Raw genomic sequence first — 22438 nt, forward strand, 5'->3', positions numbered from 1 at the left:
TATTTATCTATTTTCTTAAAATTTAGGGCCTTTTTTTCTATTTTTTCACATATATATGTGTATATATATTAATTGCTATTAATTAGTAGTACTGTTGGAGCTTTACACACCTCCCTAAAGGGAATTTTAAAAGGCTTGCCTTTTTGCCTCAACGTAAAAATCTATTTTTTTAATATTTATTTTCCTTATGTCCTTTTTCTACCTTTTTTTAAAAAAGTTTTTATTATTTAAAATTTAATATTATACCTTCTATTATTTTTTTAAAATAAAAATATTTTATTTATCTCTTCTTCTTTATTAACATAAATGTGTTCTATTTCTACTTCTATTTCTTTTTAAATAAATTTTTATTTATCTCTTCTCCTTATTAACATAAATTGTTCTTTCTTCCATTATTATTTTTCATATCATCAATCTCACTTAAGATATTGTCATTAAAATTACAGAACATTAAAGATATTATTTTTTAATATCTTCATTATTTCCTACGACCCCTTCCTTTTTCTTCTGTTGTATTTCCTTTTATTTATAAAAAAAAATAAAAAACTTCTTCAATTTTAAATCTTAAATTATGACAAATTTCAATCACATTTTTTTCTATTAAATGAGTTTTACCAATTAAACATTATAATTTCAAATCAGTTACAAAATCTTTTTACCTTCCCTTCATTTTTATATTTTCATAAATTCTCATATATAAATATATTTCTCATTTCTGTCAGAACCTCATTTACATATTTATTATTTTTAATTGTTCTTGATTTTCTTTTTGAGTTTTAGGAGCTTGGATTTTCATATGACAGAATGAAGACATTAAGGTTCGAAGGTGTATTTGTAATCTTTTTTTTTTTTTGTTATTATATTATTTATATTTTTTTCTTGATTTTTTATTTTTTTAACTTTGAGTTGTAGGAGTTTGGATTTTCTTGTGACAAGAATGAAGGGGAATATTGTGCTAAATTTTTTCCAAGAAGGTTAAGGTCCGAATGCTAATTTTTTTCCAAAAAATTTAAGGTCTGAAAGTTTTGCAATCTTTTTTTCTTTTGTTATTATATTATTTATGTTGATCTCTTCTTCTTTCTTTTTCTTGATTTGTTGATATTTTTAACCTTTTGAAGACTATGTATTTTATTAGGACATTTCAATATGAATGAAGAATTTAGAACACTTGGAAACATTTAAAAACTATCCTATTTTATTTCTCGAATGAGACGCATATTGTAATGAACTTTCACTATATGAAAAGTAAGAATATAATTATTGTTGTTCTTGATTTCTCATGTAAAAATACTAATTTTATCATCCAAATATGGGAATGATAGTTACTCACAACTCTAGAAGCATCTACATTCTTTAATAAAAGTTCTTACAAATTTATTTATTTATTTTTATTTTTTTTGAGCCGTCTAATTTTGACCATATCTTTTTTTTTTTTTTTTTAACTTAAAGATGGGCAAGCCCTTTTATTAAAGGACCATTACATGAAGAGCTGGCCCAAGAAGACCCGACCCAACACATAACCAGTCATTTTAGGAAACAAACAAAACAAAAAGGAAAGGGGAAAGGGAAAAGGGGAAAAGGAAATAGAATCAGCGCAGCTCCTCTATCGTCGACGAGCTTATACCGGCAAGGTCGGCACAGCCTCCTCCATCTTTGACGAGCTCATTCCAGCAAACATCCTCCAGTGACTTGAAACCACAACATCAGTACAACGAGTTTGGGGTGTATTTCATCTCGAACGTTGTCTAGTCTCACCAAACATCATGAAATCATCCCAATCGGAGACTTCTCCAGCTCAAGGTACTTCAATCGAGACTTCAAATCAGGTGATAGCCTCACTCCCTATGCAAATTTGTTCATCATATACCTAATACTGACCTCGCAACCTTCATCCCTTAGCTTTGACAGGTTGAGCCCAACAAGGAGCTAATACCATTGTCTAGAGCTTCGCAACGAGGTTACTGCAACCTTCATAGGTATTTTCCTTAACCTGTAACTTGCTCAGTGCCATTTATCAAATGTTTCGCCATATGTGAATAAAACTCACTGATTTCACAAACTTCAGAGTAGCGTATGAATGTTACTGCAGCCTGTTTATGTATTGTCATTGTTCTGAAATTTGCTCATGGCTTTGTACCGTTATCCAGCCAAATATGATCCCAATATGCGTAATCTTCAGAATGTTGTATGGATGTTGTACTGCAGCTGTTTATGTTTTTTCCTTGTTCTGAAATTCGCTCATTGCCTTTGTAATTATAACTCACTACCCTCGCAACCTTCAGAGTATTGTATGACTGTTGTATTTTTAAGCCTGAAATACATGCTCCTTCGTATGTTCTTATCTGAAACATCAATCTTGTGCAAAATCTCCATTCTGAAACTTTCTTATCCTTAGATTAGGAATTGATTTTTATCCATATTTAGAATTATCTTTGCTTCACTAGGTAGATCTTGGAAATCATTATAACATATAGAATCTGTACCTGCAAAAGAGAACACAATGTTAGCCATAAAATCTGTCAGTTTGTTTCCCTCTCTTAGTGTGTGTACAATGGCCACCTCCAATCCATCTTTCAGAATCTGTATCCTTCTGACCTCCATAGTCACCTCCCAAGGTCTGTGCCAAACCCCTTCAACCATTTTCATTGCAGCTAAAGAATCAGTTTCTAGCCCCTCTCCTTGGATTTGATCTTGTGGGTAGCACTTCCCCTTTATTCTTGCCTTTATGTGTGATTACTGTAGCAGATGAAACACCTTCTTCATTAAACAACATGTTCTCAACCTGCAGGTTCTCCTTTTCATCCGTATCTTCAACATCACTAGACTGTTTGAGCCCTTTACCCTGTACCTCCATTACCTCTTGATGTAACACTATTTCATGTAATGTTTGAACTGGTTGTGATTTTGGACAGACCACTGCCAGCTCTTTCAGATTGTGATCTTCTTCACTCCCTCCTTGTAATATAGAACCTTGCAGTTGTACAGGATACCATGCTTCTTTTGGGTCCATAATCTGTAAAGGAGCATGATAATCTGTTTGTTGTAGATTCTGCCTAGTAAATAACTGATTCTGTGAAATTTCCTCTTCCTTGTCCTCTCCTCTCTGTACTGCACTGTTAATCCCTCCATTAAAAAGCACAATAGCTTTGCTGTAATCAGAAACCACCCCATCATTTTTGCCACAAACCTCAATTCTTTCTCCATCTTCTTTGTCTGCAATTTTGATTTCTTCTTCAATCTTGTTGGTTAGCCCATGAGTAATCTCAATCCGTGTATCTTCCACCCCATCTATCTGCTTCTGATTTTGCACCTCTACATCTACAACCTCTTCCTCCACTAGAACATTTTGACTAAGAATAGCAAAAGGATTATTGTTCTTGTTGATGTTTGTCCTTTCCAGTCCCTTAATTGTCATCAATTCCCCAGCTTTCTTTGTAAAACTCCTGTTTGTAGGCTTCCATCTGCTCTTTATTACACCCTTGTATAATTGTTTGTTGTTTATGGGTTGTGCTGTATTTTGCCTGTCTTCGTGTTGTTGTACTAGCTCTGGATGTAAGACCCTACAATCTTCTTCACCATGCCCCTGTAATTTACACTTCATGCAATATGCAGGTAAAGAATCATAATGTATTCTCACAGTAACAACTCTTTTCTCAAGAGTGTTTTCATCTTCTAACTGCATTTGTACAAACTCAGGCTTTTCAGTAAGCAAATCCACTTGGACCTTCACTCTTGCACAACTTGGCCGAGTCTTATTTATCGTAGCCAGATCCAATTGAAGAGGCTTCCCAACCACAGAAGCCAGTGAGAACAGGACTTCCTTCACAAAGAATGTTGGCAGCAAATCAGGGAATGAAATCCAGATCGTGGCCTTTGTCGTCTCTTCACCAGCTTTGAAGTTTGCATCATAGATAAAAGGCCTCATTTGATATGCATATCCATCCTTAGCAATTATGTAGTAGGAGTTTTTTGATAGAATTTTAATATAATCTTCCATTAGATCACATCTGATCAAAACATGCCTATTTCGAAGCAAACCTATTTGACAAGATCCCGATAATCCACACTGTTTTGGAATTAAATCTCGTATCTCATTAATATCAGGAGCTCCATAGGAAAATTTGCCTACCACTGCATACTGCAAATTTTCTAAGATATTCATTCGTTGTATTTCACTTGCTGACCAACTAATGGTAGGAATACCACCAATGAGATTCGGCTTTTTCATAGGAATAGGTTGTACCTCCACAACATTTTTCTCTTTACCTGAAGAACTATGTCCTTTAATAATGTCTGCAAACTTATTCAAAAATGGAGAACTAGGGATTGCGTTTTGTCCAGTGTGAATTTTGTTCGAAAGTGGTGGAAACTGGGCGGATGAGGCAGAGTCTAGCCCAGCCATTAATGGTGGCTGGCCGTCAGCCGGCAACATTCAATCAAGGTGTGACCTAGTCGCCACCGTTAAATTCTCAAAGCCCTAAAGAAGTTAAAAAATATTAATATTAATAAATATTAAAATATTAATATATTAATGTTCAATTTTGACCATATCATTTATACTCGAACAAGAAAAAAAAATAGTCAAACAAGAAGGATTCTTACAAATTACTACTAACAACATACTTTTTTTTTTTTTATAAATGTACCTCATGTGAATCATAAATAAAATATAGACATACTTTTTTATTTTTAGGAAAATAAACAAAACCCCAATTAAATCTAGCAGCCCACGTTGCAGTACCCCTCAATTACTAATGCAAGTTTATTTACGGTAGAAACTCAATTAGGCATAACTAATGCCCTTAATACTTATTTATTTATAATTATCCAAATTCGTTATTTACTTCAATTTTATGTAACTATTCTTTTTTATTACTATAAGTACTAAAAAGGAAGTCATTTCTACCACGTAACATTCTTTCATTTTCATTTCTAAGCTTTCTTTTCAATTCTTCATTATTATTAATGTACTCCTTCATTTGAACTCTTTTTCCTAAAATGAAGTTATTTCTTAGGTTCTTTTTTGTTTGTTTTTCTTTTGCCACAATTATTCATTTTATATTGTATTTTGGTACAGAAATTTTTTTGTTAGGAAATAAAGTAGAATTTTCCCTTACTTGTGAGAAGTATTTGTCCAAATTCAAGCTTGAAAAACATGTCATCATTAGTAATATATTATTGTTTGCTACTCTTATTATTTCAACGTAATATTTCTTTAAGGAAAATGCCCTATTATAAATCGTAGGAATAATTATGTTAATTTCACATTGAATTTTGGTAATTCTGATAACTTTGTAGAATATATTATCAGTAGTGTTATATCAAATTATGTTATTTTTTTCATTTATTGCAAACTTGTATATAATTATAGTGTAGATTCAAGATTGGAATGTAATAATTTTATCTTTTTTTGGAGTAAATGTCTTATTGTAATTTTAGGAATAATTCTATCAATTACATATTGAGTTATGGTTATTCTTTCATTATATTTATAAATAAATAAAGAAGATTGGTATGATTTTGTATTTGCTCCCAAAACTAATGACATGTCGTTTTTAAAATGTGGATATTTCTTTTATCTCAAAAGAAGAATGACATGATGCATCTTTTTAATCGGAGAATGATTTATCATTTTTTCCAATATCATATGCAATTTAAAGTTTAATAGAATTCAATCTATGATGGTTATTAATAGATATAAGATGAAAATTACGAGATTTTAGTTGTTTTAATTTTATCCTTCCTTATAGTTCTATAAAAGACATTCTTAAGCAAAAGTTAAAAAAATAATAATAAAATTTAATATCATAATTCATTTTTGAAAATTTCACTAATATACTAACTTTTTTATTCGATTGTCGATATGGGCAGATATACATTTTCAATATTCTATTATTTTTTTTGCACATCTTAAAATCATATTAGAGTTTATATAGGATTAAATAAAATCATTTATCTTTTAGGTTTATTACCAAATTTTTGCGTTATTTTTTTTCATTTCTTATTTAAGTTGATATTATACATTAATTTAAATGAGTAATCTCATTTACTGTCGTCTTACACATTCATTCGATAAAAAACATATATATAATCTAAAGGATCATGAAAAGACAATTATTGTTTCTTATATAAAATTATAATACTAATTAATATTTAATTATATTTATGCTCTCTTTGTCCCATTTTAGGTGGCACCCTTTGACTTGATACAATGTTAAAGAAAAAAAAAATACTTTTAAAAGTTGTGGTAAATTTTATTTAATTATAGTAAAATAACATTTTTTTCGAACGGATTATGAAGAAAAAGGTGTCAAATAAAATGAAACATGGAGTATGATTTTTAGGACCGCGCGAAGCACGGCCAGTTACTCTAGTATAGTTTAAATAAGGAAAGATTTAAAGAATTAAATTTTAAAGGATGAAATATTAGGAGTTATTTCCTATTACAAATAAAAAGATATAACAGTTATATATTTAATTAATTTCAAAGTCGTATAAATAGTAGGATATATTTAATTGCTAGTATTATTAAGATTGAAAATGTTTTCGAGAATGATTGAAGGAGCTTGGGAAGTGCAAATAATAGTAGATGTTAGATACAAATCATTGTAGGGATATATAATATTCAACTTATGGAGATAAGAATTTGTTGGCAGCTCATTATATACACAAAACCTTTTAATTTTCAGAGAGATACAAAGTAACATTAATTAAATCAGAAGTATCCCACCAAGAGTATATGATGAACAAAAGCCATATGGATTCAAAACGAAAAACTTTGTTGGGAGGGGGGTTTAGGGAAAGCAACAAAGGACAATGGTTAGAATGAGTACGCGGTTAACCTGACTCCCAGTTATGAGAAAACATTGGCTTCCTATGGGGATGAGGAGCATGCACATTCCAATCCGAAATGGGGTAAACCATCAACAATGTAATGCATTTTAGACCAAACATCACTTAATGTCTCTCTCCCTCTTCTTTGTATTGTGCCCTATGATATTGTTAAGGCCCACCTTATATTTCAAACAGCACTCACTTGGTTCCTTACTGATATTGTATAATCTGTGAGTACAAGTTTTTCTTCTGCACAAAGATGAACTTAGACTAGCAAGTGTCAATATGATCAACTCAACCATATTTAGGCAAGAATCACTTTTGTGTCTAACTTTAACATTACATTAGCAAGTAGATTTACACAAACTTCAGACATTTTTTGCTAGAGTAGCTTCAACGACTGCCTGAGCTATGGGGTGGTAAGAATCACAGGCCTCCGAGAATACCCTTCTAGCAAAAGCTCTGTCTTCTTCCTTCCTATCACCTTGTACAAGTGCAGTGTAGAGCGGACGAAGGTATAATATCCTCCCAACTTCTTTCAGAGTTCTTTCTACCACACCATAGTAGTCTCTGCACCTTGCTGAAATAGCCAGCTGAAGAAAAGCTACCTTGACCTCATAATTTTTCGACTCTGAAAGATGATAGAGAGCATCTAAAGCTCTTACCTGAAAATAGCACAAAATGACTTGAACAACAACTTTCCAATTCAAGAGCAAATGGTGAGTTTCGAGCAAAGTCTAAAAAGGTAAGAGTGCACATGCCTGAGCGGTTTCATTAGATATAATTATGCAACACAAATCAAATGGGCTTGTAATAACAAACTCTCATTCCTTAATCAGAATGTTCAAGGGCAAAAGAAGAGTAAAAATCAACTCCAAAAAGGTATATGAGAATGAGAATCACACTGCAGATCTATCGGCTAATGACTTGGAGGCATCCAACTCCTACAATGCACTCTGAGACAGGTTGGTGAGGAAAATACAACTCTTTTTGAGAGAAACAATATCAATGAAGACTCTAATCAATGATAGACTCATTAAGATGTCGCAAACTTTTTGTCCATTAATTGGAGACATGCAAACACAGATGCAGGAGAAGCAGCACAATCCTGGGATGCATGCATTTGAATCGTTTCGGTAACATGCATTAACAAACAACTGAATCAATTCACCTGCAACTTCAGTTTGTAGAAACAAATTTTAGTTGTAAAATGAGATAGGCTGCAGTCAAGCACCAAGACCAGCAACAGGGAAGAAGTTTATAATTCATTATATTGGAGATCCATGAGTCTGGAGCCAAAAGGGCAAGAAAATTAGCCAAAAATTCTAAAAGGGCAATAAAATTGAGTTGAGAACCAAAAGGGCAACATTTAGACGGTTTAACAAACGCCGTCTAAATTAGAGAAAAAGGAGCAAGACGCGAAGTACGATGCGCCTTATAAGGCGCACGGCTGCGCAGCCTTACAAGGCGCAAGGCCCCTGCGCCTCTTTCCTTTTCTTTTTTTTTAGTTTTATGTTTTAATTTTTTATATTTTAGTTAGTTTTTTTTTTATTTTGAAGTTGTTCCTATTTATTTTGCATGTGATTTTTATATTTTTTTTAGCAAATTATTTATTCCGATTTTTCAGGTAAGATTTTATTAATTCAAGTTTGAAAAATATCCTTTTATATTTGCTAAAAAAAATATAAAATCACATTCGAAATAAATAGGAACAACTTCAAAATAAAAAACAAAAATTAAAAGGAAAAAATAAAAATTATATTTTATAGTAAGATTTTAAAATAAATGGCTAATTATTTTAAGAGCTATGGATGAAAAGAAATATAAGAAAAAACATACTAGTAGAAAGTTAAGAAAAATAAGAAGAAAATTAAAAGTTAAGAAAAATAAGAAATATAAGAAATATAAGAAGAAACATACTAGTAGAAAGTTAAGAGCTATAGATGAAAAGAAATATAAGAAGAAACATACTAGGAGAAAGTTAAGAAAAATAAGAAAAAAATTAAACAAATTATATCCGGAATATAAACAACTCAATATCACAAAAACTGATAACGACAAATTAGATCAATTAATAAATAATATATCTAAAATAGAATACAAATATATTCAATATTTAAAAATACAATGAATAACGAGACTAACGAATATAGACAAAATCTTACTGAAATAATTATAGCGAAAAGACAATAATTAGCACATAGGCAAAGTAAACTTAACAATAATATATTCGCAGGAACTTGTAAAAAATATATAGTAGCACAGAGGAAAACTATTTTATATCTACAGATACAGATAGAAAGTTTAGAATATAAAGTTCAACACAATCTATAAATGAATAAGGAAGAATATGCCATAGACGAAAAAATATATGAAAACTATGACGGATTAAAAATAAAGATAATATTTTCTAATATAGGAAGAAGATACAAGAAAATAGGTGACAATATAAGTTTAATGTTAGAAAAAGAAACGGTAAAACTAGAAGATAGTTTAACTGCTATGATAAGAATAACAAAAGAAAATGAAGAAATAGATAGAAAAACGGAAATTGAAAAAAAAAATAAGCAAAAAAGGAAGTACAACAATTAGAAGAACTAAAAAATACTAAAATAATAGAACTAGAAAAAGAGCTGGCAATGTTAAAAAAAATGTATGAAATGAAACAAAAAGAAAAAGAACAAAAAATAAAATTAGCAAATGAGATAATTAAATTTAAAGAAAAATTGCAATTAGAAGATGAATTAGAAGGAAAAGAAGAAAATAACCAAGATAATCTACCGGAAATAAGAATTGATGAAATAAATAACGATGATCTAGATGAACAACATTCAGAAACAAGCGAAACATATACGGAACTTTTAACAAATATAGATAATACAAAGAATTTAGAAGTAAATACAGGAGACATAGACATGGATGAAAAACCTAGTACATCAGGAATAAAAAACCCAAAAAATTTAAAATATTATAATACAAACTATGAACAATATGATAAAGAAAAAACTATATGGATAAAAGATAAAATAAAAAATGGACATCTAAACCAATAACTGAACAACATGATTTTTTAGATTTAGACTGTGTAGCGGATATAAATAAAACAATCCAATTATGGATGGGATATATATCAAAACAATTAATAGATAACAAAATAGGAATGACAGAAACACCAGGATATATAGAAAGAACACTTATAGGAACAGTAAAATTATGGCTACAAAATTTATCAAATGAAAGTTTAAAAACTCTAAGAAGTAATAAAAAATCTAATAGTGAATTAGCTACTACAACTATGAAAATATTATATAAGTACGAAGTAGCTATAAGAAATGAATTTAGTAATATGACAACAGAAGTAGAAGAACAAAATAAAGAAAAAATCATAAATCGAAATCTAATGACAAAATTAGCAATATGTAATGTGTTATATAGATGAATATACATGTGCATTTAGAAAATATTATTATAAAGGAACATATAGCACAGAAGAAAGTAAGGAAATAAGAAACTTATATTTTACAAAATTACCAGAACCTTTTAATTCAAAAGTAATAAAAAGTTGGAATGAAGCAGGATTAACAGATACCTTAGGAGCTAGAATAAAATTCTTACAACGATGGTTTATAGAACTATGTGAAAAACATAAAGAAGAAATAAAAATGGAAAAAATACTAGTAAAAAACTTAGCATGTTGCAAAAATAAAACGGCACCCCAATTTGGTTGTACGGATAAATAATATAAAAAGATATATAACAAAAAATATAGATCAAAATATAAATATAAAAAATCAAGAAGAAAGTACTATGTAAAAAACTACAAAACCAAAAGACCATATAGACCAAAAGAGAAAGCCTTTACTTTACTTTATGTCACTATCTTCTTTACATCTTTTCTTCTTCATCCTCGTGCTCTCTTATCTTCTTGTCTTTTGTCTTCTTATCTCTTTGTCTATCTTGTTGCCACTTGTTCATTCTTATCTTCTTGTCTTTGTCTCTTATCTCTTTGTCTATCTTGTTGCACCTACTTCATGACTGTTTGCACTACTTACTTTAATAATGTACACCTACTACTTTACACTTGTCCATTAACTTTAATAATGTACTACAAAATAATACATATTTTATTTGTCTTTTTGGCCATGTATTATCTTCTTTTTATCTCTGTCTTTTTCTTCTTCTCTTTATTCGATTATTCTAGCTGGACATCTGGTATCACATTATCTTCTCCGTTGCATTTTGAACATATATGATCTGGATATTTGTGTCCAATTAGCTTACAATAGATGGTTAATAGTTCATTTGAGATGAATCCCTTCTTTAATGCTCTGGTAATAGGTTGTTCTTCTGGTTTGAGTAGAGATAATATCCATTTTTGTACTTCGTCCATATCTACTTGCCTTAGCTCCCTTGAGTTTGAATATATCATAAGTTGGTCTCGTGAATAATAACTCCATATTGCATTCCCATTTAGATAATTATTTGCTAGTTCTTGGATAATTGTTGACATACCAATTATTCTCTTATTAGCATAGAAACTTGGTATCTCAATTTCTTGTATCTCTGGTTGTTGTCCGATATCTTCTGGAATTATCATATCTCTGGTTAATCCTATTTTTACAACTTGTATTATTGGTTTTATTTCATCATATAGTATCTCTGTCGGGCCGCATAAAACTTTACATAAAATAGATTGCCTTTTGTTATTCTTTTATAGGTTATGAATGCTCTGTGTATCTCTGGTATATCGCTTAGTTCTTCTCCATTGTATGTATAAACTGTACTTAATTATTCATAGTTGTAACAGGTTTTGACTAAATTTGCTTTAGTTTTTGGTTGAGCTATCAACTTATTGTACCCTTGTAATTTTTGGCTTAAATAATCTTGGGTCGGTTCTTTAGTGGTGGTAGATCTGGGATTAAGATTCAAATATGTTTGGATTTTATGTATATTCCTAATATAGGTTTGTGTGGTATGGATATAATTTTTTTTGTCTTTGTTTAGGCTCTCATACGTTGAGGTTTGCGGTGATATAATCAATGGGTCTTTTGGTATTTTTGGTGTAAATGGTTTTTCAAACATTTTGTTTAGATTAGTGCTTGTATATTGTTTCCTAACTATTTTGCTTGTACCTGCAGCTGCATTGAAACAATCATTATGGGTTTTTTGGAGTATCCCAACGTCTCCTTCTAGCTCTGTATGTTTAGTGTCTTCCAATTGACATATCTCTGCATGTTTATAGTCATGCGACTGAGTTATAGCTTTAGACTTTAGTTTTTGTATCTCATTGTCCATACTATCCACTTTGATACAAAGTGTAGTAATGGCTTTGAGTATATCTTCAATTGTATTTTCTTTCTCAGTCTGAGTAGCTTTGTCTTGATAAGTAATCTGCAATAACATTCTTATCAGTTTTTATTACTTCAATAGTAAATGTAAAATTTAATATATTTAATACCAATCTCCTTTTCTTTTGTCGTTACTGAATCTTGTATTTTTCTTGTTAGCCACCATTTTACTTGTGTGTTATCTGTCCTTATAATAAATTTGTTATATACGATATATGGTTCAAATGATAATAAACATTTATATACTGAATATAGTTCTTTCCTGTTTATTTCCCTTTTTATTTCTGTATTAGTAAATGTTCCTGAATAATATCTACAATGGTGTTCTATTTTTTTCTCCATCATACTCGCATTTTATGATGCCTCCATAACTTTTTCACTGGCGTCTGATTCTATTATATAAGTAATTTTTTTGTTTTCATCCGAAAAATATAGTTTAGGTTAATAGTTTTACTTTTTGTATTTGTGTTTGGTCTTTTTTATCAAACTGGTATTCTATGTCTTTCTTTAATTTTTGTTGTAATGGTTTTAAATTCTCTGCTAATTTTGGTATGTATTCTCTTACTTGGTTTACTAGTCCTAGAAATGATTGTAATTTTTTTTTCGTATCTAGTTGTTCATTTGAGTTAATTATTTTTTGTACTATATGTGTTTGCATTTTTATTCCATTTTTATCTATTTGTATTCCTAAGAATTCTATTTGTTTTTTCATTATGTCTGCTTTCTTTTTACTTAGACTTATGCCTGAATATTCTATAATATGTATAAATTTTTCTTATAATCTTATATGTTCATCTTGTGTTTTGGAATATAGTAATATATCATCAATATATACTACACAATTTTCTAGTTGTTTAAAATAGTTATCCATAAAGTGTTGATATCTACCTGGTGCATTTTAATATCCAAATTGTAATACATTCCATTCATAAAATCCTTGTGGTACTGTAAATGCTGTAAGTTTTTTAGATTCCTGTTCTAACTTTAAGTGGTAAAATCCTGATTTGCAGTCAAATTTACTAAATTAATTATATCCTTGTATTTGTCTTATTTTTAATATTTTATTTGGTATTGGGTAATTATATGTTTTAGTTTTTGCATTTAAATTTCTATAATCAATAACCATTCTACTTTTTCCTCTTTTTTGTTCACTATGTTTATTTACTATAAATGTTGGGCTTGTATGCTTGCTATTGCTTTCTTGTATGTACCCTTTTTCTAGTAATTCTCTTATATGTATCTTAAATTTTGTTAAATCATTAAAATTATATTTTAATGATTTTTGGGTTATTATACTATTATTATCAATTAGCTCAATTTTTATTTTTGTTTTATGTTTTTCCCATCCTTGTAAAGGATCTTCTCTATATAATAATTCTAACTTATCTTGGATTATTTTTACTTTATCTATAGAGAATATAATTAATTCTATTTTAGGGTCTTCTTCTTTTATATTTTCTAATTTTTGTGTAATTTTTTCACTTCCTTTTATCCATTCTGTTGTCTTTCGTTTTTTGTTATTTACTCTTTTTGCTCCTATTTTTGTTTACATGGTGTTGTGAACCAACAGTGTGTTTTTGTTATTATATGTGGGTATAATTTTTCTAAAAATGGCATTCCTAATAGCATATTTTTTGTTGTAAGTTCGAAGTTATACATTTCTTCTATAGTTAATATTTTATCCCATAAAAATTAAAAGGAAAAGCTAAAAAAAGAAGAAGGGAAAAACTAACTAAAAAACATAAAATAAAACATAATTAAAAAAAAATGGAAAGAGGCGCAGGGGCCTTGAGCCTTATAAGGCTGCGCAGCCGTGCGCCTTATGAGGCGCATCGTACTTCGCGCCTTGCTCCTTTTTTCCTAATTAAGACAGCATTTGTTAGACTGTCTAAATGTTGCCCTTTTGGTTCTCAATTCAATTTTGTTGCCCTTTTCGAATTTTTGGCTAATTTTCTTGCCCTTTTGGCTCTGGACTCGGAGATCCATGGGTAAAAGATAAATACTTACAAAAGGAGGAACATATATAGACAAAAGCACATGTATCTATGGCTTGTCAAAAATTGTATATATATATATATATATATATATATATGTTGTGTGTGTAGTTCCTGAGGCAAAGGACCACAAATAACCATTAATTGATACAGAGGATTTAACACTGTTTTACTCATTTGGTAGAAGTAACACTAGAAAAAATGGAAAAGACGATCACTTCATCACCTGGACAAAATAAAAGCAAAAAAGAAAAGGGGAAAGGCCGATAAAATATAAGTTGTCAATTTAAGACGAAACTTGTCAGATAATAGCTGGTTAGTACCTGAGATGCTTCAACAGATTTGGGCAGGTTCTCGAGGTAAAGTTCCCATTCCTGTCCCTTCCAGTCAGCAACTTCATCCTCCCTTGGAATCCTACCTAGCTTGAACTCATTAGCAAGCGAAACAATCTTTGAGTAAAGGTTAGAAACTGGTTCCATGGCATCCGGAGGGATCCCAGTACCCTCAGTCCAAAGTTTCAAATCAATCTCATTCTCTATTCCAGGTACATTAGCTTTAAGGAAATTGAGAAACATATCAGTGTCAATAGACTGAAATTTGAAGGTACCGATATACTTCTTCAGAAAGTCATCAAAAGCAGGTCTTCCAATCTAAGAAATGGAAGTGGATGAAAAGTTAAGTTAGCTCTTCAAGAAGAAAGTAGAATATTTCCAGGACAAGATGATTTACCAACCTGTCTCTCAATACGCTGTAAAAACTGGAAGCCTTTTTCATATGGAACTACGGAGTACACATCATCTGGATCCACACCTGCCTGACTTGTCTTTAGCTTGGTGAACTCCATGTTATCCTTAAATCTCTCCATATCCTTAACAAGCCCCATCCAACCAATTCCGATATTTAATGAAGCAATGTCCTCACCTTGCACGGCCTCAACAATTCTTCTCTCTGCATATGTTGTAAAACCCTTCAAGAAACATGAATCAGACTAATTGTTGTCATATCCTAATTGTGGAAGAAGCAATAAACCATCATAGTACATGCCTATGTACGAGTTGCAGACAGAAGTTAATGCAAGCATTGAACTTCATTTCTTCCAGGGTCCTCATAATAGAATCATATTTCATACTCTAATCCACAATTCATACAAAAGAACAAAAGTTCTATGTTTTATCTCAACAACCTAACACAAGTAGAAGCCAAGATCCACCTTTAGTGGTATTTCAAAAACAAGTAAATAACCTTAATGCAAAATAAGTCACCAAACGGAATGATATCATATAGTAGTCGCAAAACTGCAGCATTGCAAATTTTGCAAGCAGATTTCCCAAACAGTGTCTCAGAAAGCAATGGTTTAAGGTGAAGCATTTAAAGTGAGGAAACAAGAAGGTCAAAGAAATTCAAATGTAATAAAACCAAAACAAAAATGATTATAACGTTCATTATAAACTAAAAGACTTCCAGAAAATTAGAGCCTACTGGGAAAAAAACAATAGTTTGTACAAGCATTTAAAGAAAATTAAGCATGCAGATATTTCCAGATTGACTTTTCAAATACACCAATTAGTCCCTCCCTTTCCTTCCATGTTTTCCGCAATGTCTACTCCGTTTTGCAAACTCTTGGTTCTTGCATGACCTACGTCGCATAATTTAGAGATGGCAATGAGATCTACTCCATTAATTTTTACTGTACTCCTGTTCAAGGTTCACGTTGAGCTAGGTGCAACCCAAGCTGAGAACTTCACATCGTTTAGGCAGTACTTTAGTGCAGAACGCGGTACAGCCTACTTTCGCATGCCTCATTATCCTTGGGCTTACCTCTTAAAAAAGTACTAATAATAAATATCATTGACAAATTAAGTGATATATTACTGATTGAAGAAGCATTATAAGTAAATGCTTAGTGGTTGAAAATAGAAAATAAGAAATTTTAGATACTAACTAGACTTGGAAGATGATACCTGCAGCAAATTTTTGGAGTATTTGGAGGGAAAGGAATAGAAGATGTTTTGAAGGTCTATCAACTCCTTTACATTCTCTCAAAATGGAATGCCTTATGTGTCTGTACAGTTGGGTCAATTTGTCCTATGTAGATTCCCTGGATAGTGTTTTGAATTTTGTTGGCTCCTTAGTTTTAGCATAATTGTACTAGATCCAGCAGACCAACTGTTTTTGCTTCTACTTTTGTAACTAATTTGCATCTTCTTGATGCCTTCAATGGAACATTTACTTCATAAAAAAAAACTAGATCTGAATTTAAAACATAAATGTCCATCTTTGCATCTAAATTAGATCGTTAAGATGGTTTCTGCATTTGATTGACATGATATTTACTTCAGAAAGTTAATTATTGTTTCTTCGTATTCTTTGTCAAGACTCCTGAACATTACTGTTTGTGTCTATAGTTTTCATTCTGTCTACAGTTGTTTTTCCTTGAATTGCATCTATGATTTTTGTTCACCGTTCTCCTCATTTGTGCCTTTCTTCACTAACACATGCTTTAGTGGGCTTTGAGCATAAAGACAAAACAGGCCTTGACACTTTTCTGCATTTTGATCTTTTACCTATAACTCTGCTCGACTATTTGCTTAGTCCATCCTCCATCACTTCCAACCTTAGAATAAATGAAAAGAACAGCAGAAGATGCTATGTGATGCACAATTATGCAGTAATTTTTTTGGCATAAAAGATTTCATTCGCCTTGACCACTCCTAGATAATTTTACCTTTCCCGCATTAAACTCCCTAAACCATAGTTCTTACATGTCTCTACAAACTCTAGGACCCACCTAATCCTATTTTAGCAACTAACTTGGGAGTAAACTAACCAACCATCCTACTGGTGTAAGTTTTTTCTTTAATTTGTGCGCACCCGAATAAGCTACCGGTACACGCTACCTCTCACCAACACATATATCAAGTAATTATATATATGTCCATCAAGTCTTAAGCAAATGGGAAAATTTCACCTAGTGTTGTCTCTGTTAAAATTCAAACTTAAGTTCTCAAGGTTGTTACTCCAACACTTCAACTTCTAAGCTACTCCCTAGGAGATTCCTATTGGCACTTCTCTGATCAATTTCTATATTTCACCCTTGCCAATCAAATCATAAGCTAACGGAAAGTAATCATGTTAAAGATTGCATCTTAACTATCCTATAAACAAAGCATTTCATTATATTCTTCATGTGTAATTTATTTTTCAAGTGCTTAAAACCGAAAGGTATAATACCTCATTCAACCAAAAGTGTTCGTTGTTTTTGTTTGTGATCAAATTCCCTGTCCAGCCATGAGCAAGCTCATGCGCCACCACCTGTGATCCACTGGCATCCCCCTTAATCACAGTGGGCGTCAAGAAAACAAGCCTCGGATTCTCCATTCCGCCAAGAGGAAAACTCGGAGGCAACACCAAAAGATCAAACCTTTCCCATTCATAAGGACCAAAAAGCCTCTCCCCAACCATCACAATCTCTTCCGTGCCAGCAAACTCCGTAGCAGCAGCATCCAATACCTCAGGAACCGCCTCAGCATACACCCTAGTCCTAGGTCCCACCTCCCTAAACCCCAACTCCCCAATTGCAAATGCAAATAAATAAGGAGGTATAGGCTGTTCCATCACAAATTCCTCCACCACCCTATCATCCCCACACCAAACCGAATCCTCACAAACCCCTTGCGCCTCAGACGGAATCGGGTCCCGCCTCTCCACATGTCTAGCAGCCATAACCGCCGACAGCTCTCTCGGGATGTTCAATTTCGCAGTGTACTTAACCCGTGCAACAGGTGTATCCTGACAAGGAAAAATTGAACGGGCATGAATGGGCTGACAATGGGTATACAGAAAAGGATGATTCTTGTTGAAAGTTTGAGTAGGCGAAAGCCATTGAAGAGCTGAACTTGAAGGACTAGTTTTGGAAAGAATCAAGATTTGATGGGTTTGTTTAGAAATCGAAATGTTGAGTGATTGTCCAAGAATTGGGTCTGTAGGAGATAGGGAGAAAGGTAAGGGGGAAAGGGAAAGAGGGTCGAGTACAGAAGAGACAGAGAGTGAGCGAGTGTCAAGAGTGAGGGATCCAGTGTAAGGAGTAGAAAAGGAGAGAAGAGTAGCAGAGGAGATGGTGGAAGATGGAAAATCGAAGTAAAAAGTGAGGGAGATATGGGTTGTGAGTGGGTGAGTTGAATCAGTGAAGGAATGAGGGTCAATGGGTGCCATGGAAATTGCTCAGAGAGTAAGATGGATGATCAGAGAATCTGCAAGGAAGAACAACGATGATACATACAAACAAGAATAACATGAAAAATGGTGTCACCTTGTTATGCTTTGTATTCACCTACTCTAAAATTAAAGAAATATACCCACTAAGCTACTTTACTTATAAACTAACATAAAATCATATTCTTTTGAAACATAACAACTCCATGCTATCACTAATGGAGGTGTTCGATTGAGTTGTTTCTTTCTTAATTATTGATCTCGTGTTCAAGTTCTGAAAATAAAAAACTCTTTGTACAAAGCACTACTTTTTTTGAATGAGATCATATCTTGCGCGGATGTGAAATAGTCAAACTTCAATGGAAAAAAAAAAAAAAAAAAGAACTCCATGCTCAAATTCTTCAACGTATGCCTTCACCATAGCCACTATAACATATTCCATATAAGGCTCCATACGACATATTATATTCCAACCCTTTCAATTTGTTTGGGATGACTTTGCTTTACACTTTATTTTTTTAATGGGGTAGGGGAAATACAATGTGGGGAATCAAACGACGAGAGGGAGTTGCTCGGATGGTAAACACCCTTCACTTCCAACCCAAAGGTTGTGAGTTCGAGTCACCAAGGGAGCAACAAGGGGGTGGGAGCTCCTAGGGAGGGTAAAAAAAATGTGGGGAATCAAACGGTTACCAACAAGGTGAGAGTTCATGTAACTAATCAACTGAGCTACTAAGATTCTCCGACTTTACCTTACACATTGTTTAACAAAGAATAAAAAATAATAAATTGAATGTAGCTTAGAAAAGTTTAAATTAAAGAGTTGTAACAAAAGAATAGGATTATTTTTTTAAAATAGAAAAAAAAAACAAATTGAAATGAAGCGAATGTTATATTCCTCCCTCTCAATTTGTTTATGTGATTTTGACTTGAGACATAGTTTACGAAAATTTTAAAATACTTTTGAATTTCGGGGTTTTAAATTAAAATTGCGTTGAATGTATCAAAATGTATTTTAAGCTTGTGGTCTTAAATATGTCATGTGAAAAAAAATAAGAAGACAAATAAATTAAAACTGAGAAAATACTTATTATTTCCTTTGTTTGTTTTTAAAAAAATGTATCTTTCCTAATATGACAACTCTTTAATTTCAACTTTTCACCTAACATATTTAAAATCATAAAATTAAATAATGCTTTTATATATTATTCATATCTTTAATTTATAATTATAAAATTTAAGAATGTTATTTAATTGTCTTAAACTTCGTATATACTTTGTATAACTTTATATATACAGTAAAATCTCTCTGAATTAATACTCGATAAATTAATAACTCTCTAAGATAATATTTTTCTCGGGTTCCGACTTGGGCCAATGGAAAAAATCATAAATTTCGATAACATAATAAGTTAATATATTTTTGAAAGACCTCTATAAAAATATATGGTCCCATTGATATTATAAATTAATAATTCTTTAAAATTACGAAAATATATGACAATTTAGTGAAATATGATTCTAGTGTTTTTTGTTTTTGGTAAAATTTAAATCTAATTAAATCTCATCTCTATCTTTTCTTAATGCATCCAAAATTCTTGTAACGACTTGAACCATCGTTATTCAAAAGGTACCTTGTGCGGAATCCCTCAAATTATCAAAAATATGTTGCCAATCAAAAGATTGGGTTACATGATGAAATTTAGGAATTTGAATCGATCTAAGCTGACCATCAGCCCACTATGAGGGCGCCGCTATAGCGACTGCATGACTGCTACCCTAGATAAAACATTGTCTTTAATTTTTCTCCCACATTTGATTAAGATAATAGACGAGGGTTGCTCCAAAACATTTCCTAAGCCACTCTAAGATCGAGAATAATGGAGGGGAGGGACTTCACAGTAAAGAAGTTTAGAACCCATGGATTTCAGGTCTACATCCGTCAAGATTTCCCCTCGAGGAGCCAGAAGTTTGTATTCGGAGCTCTTCAGTAGCTGCTTGGAGTCCAGGTAGGCTAGGTTTTCCTAACTGAGTAGTTAGACCTATCTTTACTTATATAATAACTTTACAGTAAAACCTCTCGAAATTAATAATGGGTAAATTAATAAATTCTCTTAAGATAATAGTTTTCTCCGATCCCGACTTGGGCCAATGGAAAAAATCACAGATTTCGATAAGCTAATAAAAAATATATATTTTCAGAGACCCCTTTATAAATATATGGTCCAATTGATATTATAAATTAATAATTCTTTAAAATTACAAAAATATCTTAGACAATTTAGTGAAATATGATTTTAGTGTTTTTTATTTTTGGTAAATTTAAATATAGTTAAAGTTAAAATATGTTGTCAATTAAAAGATTGGGGTACACGATAAAATTTAGGAATTTGAATCGATCTGAGCTAACGTCATCCCGCTATATGGTGGCATCACTATAGCGGCTGCATGGCTGACGAAATCAGGCCCTAGATAGAATGATGTCTTTTAATTTTCATCCCATATTTCATTAACATAATAGATAAGGGTTGCTCTAAAGATTCTCCTATGCCACTCTAAGCTCGGGGACAATGAAGGGGAGGGACTTTAGCGCAAAGAAGGTTAAAACTCATAAATTCTTGATCTACGTCCATCAGAATTTGTCCCAAAGAGCCAAAATTCATATCCACGGCTCTTCAGCAACTACTTGGAGTCTAGGTAGGCTAGGTTTTAACTTGAGTAGTTAAACCTGTCTTTACGTATATAATACCTTGTAGATTGTCGGGAGATATCATGCATAGGCCTACGAGAATGAAATCTAGATGGTTGAATGTATGGTTAGTTGTTGTTTAGGCCAATGATGTACTTAACTAGTTATTGTTGAACTTATGGTGTTTTCAAGGAGTTATCCCGGAGAAGGTAATTATTGGTGATTGTATTATGATCAGAAAATATTCGAGTTTGGGTAGATGATGATTGTTTGGTTCTTATAAATGTTATATGTAATTTTCAACTCCTTTATTAGTATTGCATGCATGATATATGATTACGTAAAAAGAAAAGGACATGCTTTGAAATGTTGAAAGTTGTTCATCACATACAATGAATGTGTTTACTTGAGGGTACACACGTGGTTGTTATTCATTGTGGTTGTGATTGTGATGTGTGTTTGATGATTGGATAGAGTATCATGCCAATACATTTTAATGATTGGATCGGGTACCAAGCCAATATATACTAATGATTTGATTGAGTACCACGCTGATTCATACTAATAAGTGAATCGGCTACCACACATATTAACGAGTAGATCAAGTATCACACTGATACACTGACAGTTCGCTTATGGGTTCCATGAGAGAACTGAATTGGCTTTTTATGTTGTGATTGTCTATGTTTATGGTGCATAATGATTCAGGGTAAGGACTGAGAGTCCATGCTATTTTGTACGTGTGTTATAATCTTATAAATTTGTTTTGCTAAATTATGGTTACTTGTTCATATTTTGTATAAGTAAGTGTTATTAAGACAAGGTGTGGCATGTGAATTTGCGGGAGAGTAGCAAGCTAATCAACACGTAGTAGTGGCCTTGCTTTTGGGAAATTCTCTATGTGATAGAATGAGTTAGGTTATGATATTATATGAGGGTATAATGGTCTAAATGGAGTTGGCAGCGAAATGTGGTGGATGACTTGAGATAGAGTGTATGAGGTTTAAGGTAATGTTGTTTGTAGTAAGGATGGTGATTTAAGGATCGGGGTCCTAATTTTGTCTTGAAGTTACATGTTTCTTTTGATTATTTACATTATATTATGTGGTGGATTCGGGTCAACAGATGATGCCTACCAATATGTGTTGTTTGTACTAATACTACATTTGCTATGCCTCTTGACGTAGTCTGGTTGCAGGATTCAGTAATGTTTCATAGGTGAAGAAAATGATGATCTTCAACAGCTTCTACTCATTTTTCTTTATGGTGGGAGTTGTGTCTTAATTCTTTCATAGTTTGTACTCTTAGAAGCCTTTGTACTTGTTTAAACTAGTTCCATGGGGAGGGTTTAGTGTATTTCT

At 31.9% G+C, this 22438-nt stretch overlaps 2 protein-coding genes across 5 annotated transcripts in view; one reads left to right on the top strand and one right to left on the bottom strand.

Moving 5' to 3' along the window:
* The window catches only part of LOC125838361 (protein TONNEAU 1a-like), a 1213107-nt gene that overhangs the window by 1139879 nt on the left and 50790 nt on the right, over nucleotides 1-22438 (top strand). The window lies entirely within an intron of this gene.
* LOC125838353 (leucine aminopeptidase) lies at nucleotides 7032-18480 on the bottom strand. Its single transcript, XM_049517419.1, has 4 exons — nucleotides 17408-18480; nucleotides 14910-15143; nucleotides 14500-14826; nucleotides 7032-7499 (listed from the first exon to the last, which is right to left on the bottom strand). Exons 1-4 carry the CDS (start codon nucleotides 18386-18388, stop codon nucleotides 7203-7205), a joined length of 1839 nt encoding a protein of 612 aa, XP_049373376.1. The 5' UTR covers nucleotides 18389-18480; the 3' UTR covers nucleotides 7032-7202.

This window comes from Solanum verrucosum, unplaced genomic scaffold (genome assembly GCF_900185275.1).
Source record: "Solanum verrucosum unplaced genomic scaffold, falcon-dt-bn FXZP01000150.1, whole genome shotgun sequence".
NCBI classification, from domain to species: domain Eukaryota; kingdom Viridiplantae; phylum Streptophyta; class Magnoliopsida; order Solanales; family Solanaceae; genus Solanum; species Solanum verrucosum.

What these genes read in the sequence shown, in the direction of transcription:
- LOC125838353 (XM_049517419.1), bottom strand. Translation starts at nt 18,388, where the DNA reads ATGGCACCCATTGACCCTCATTCCTTCACTGATTCAACTCACCCACTC. An exon ending in TACAGCGTATTGAGAGACAG is followed by an intron (nt 14,827 to 14,909) that starts GTTGGTAAATCA and finishes TCCATTTCTTAG; the next exon opens with ATTGGAAGACCTGCTTTTGA. An exon ending in AATCTGTTGAAGCATCTCAG is followed by an intron (nt 7,500 to 14,499) that starts GTACTAACCAGC and finishes TGCTATTTTCAG; the next exon opens with GTAAGAGCTTTAGATGCTCT.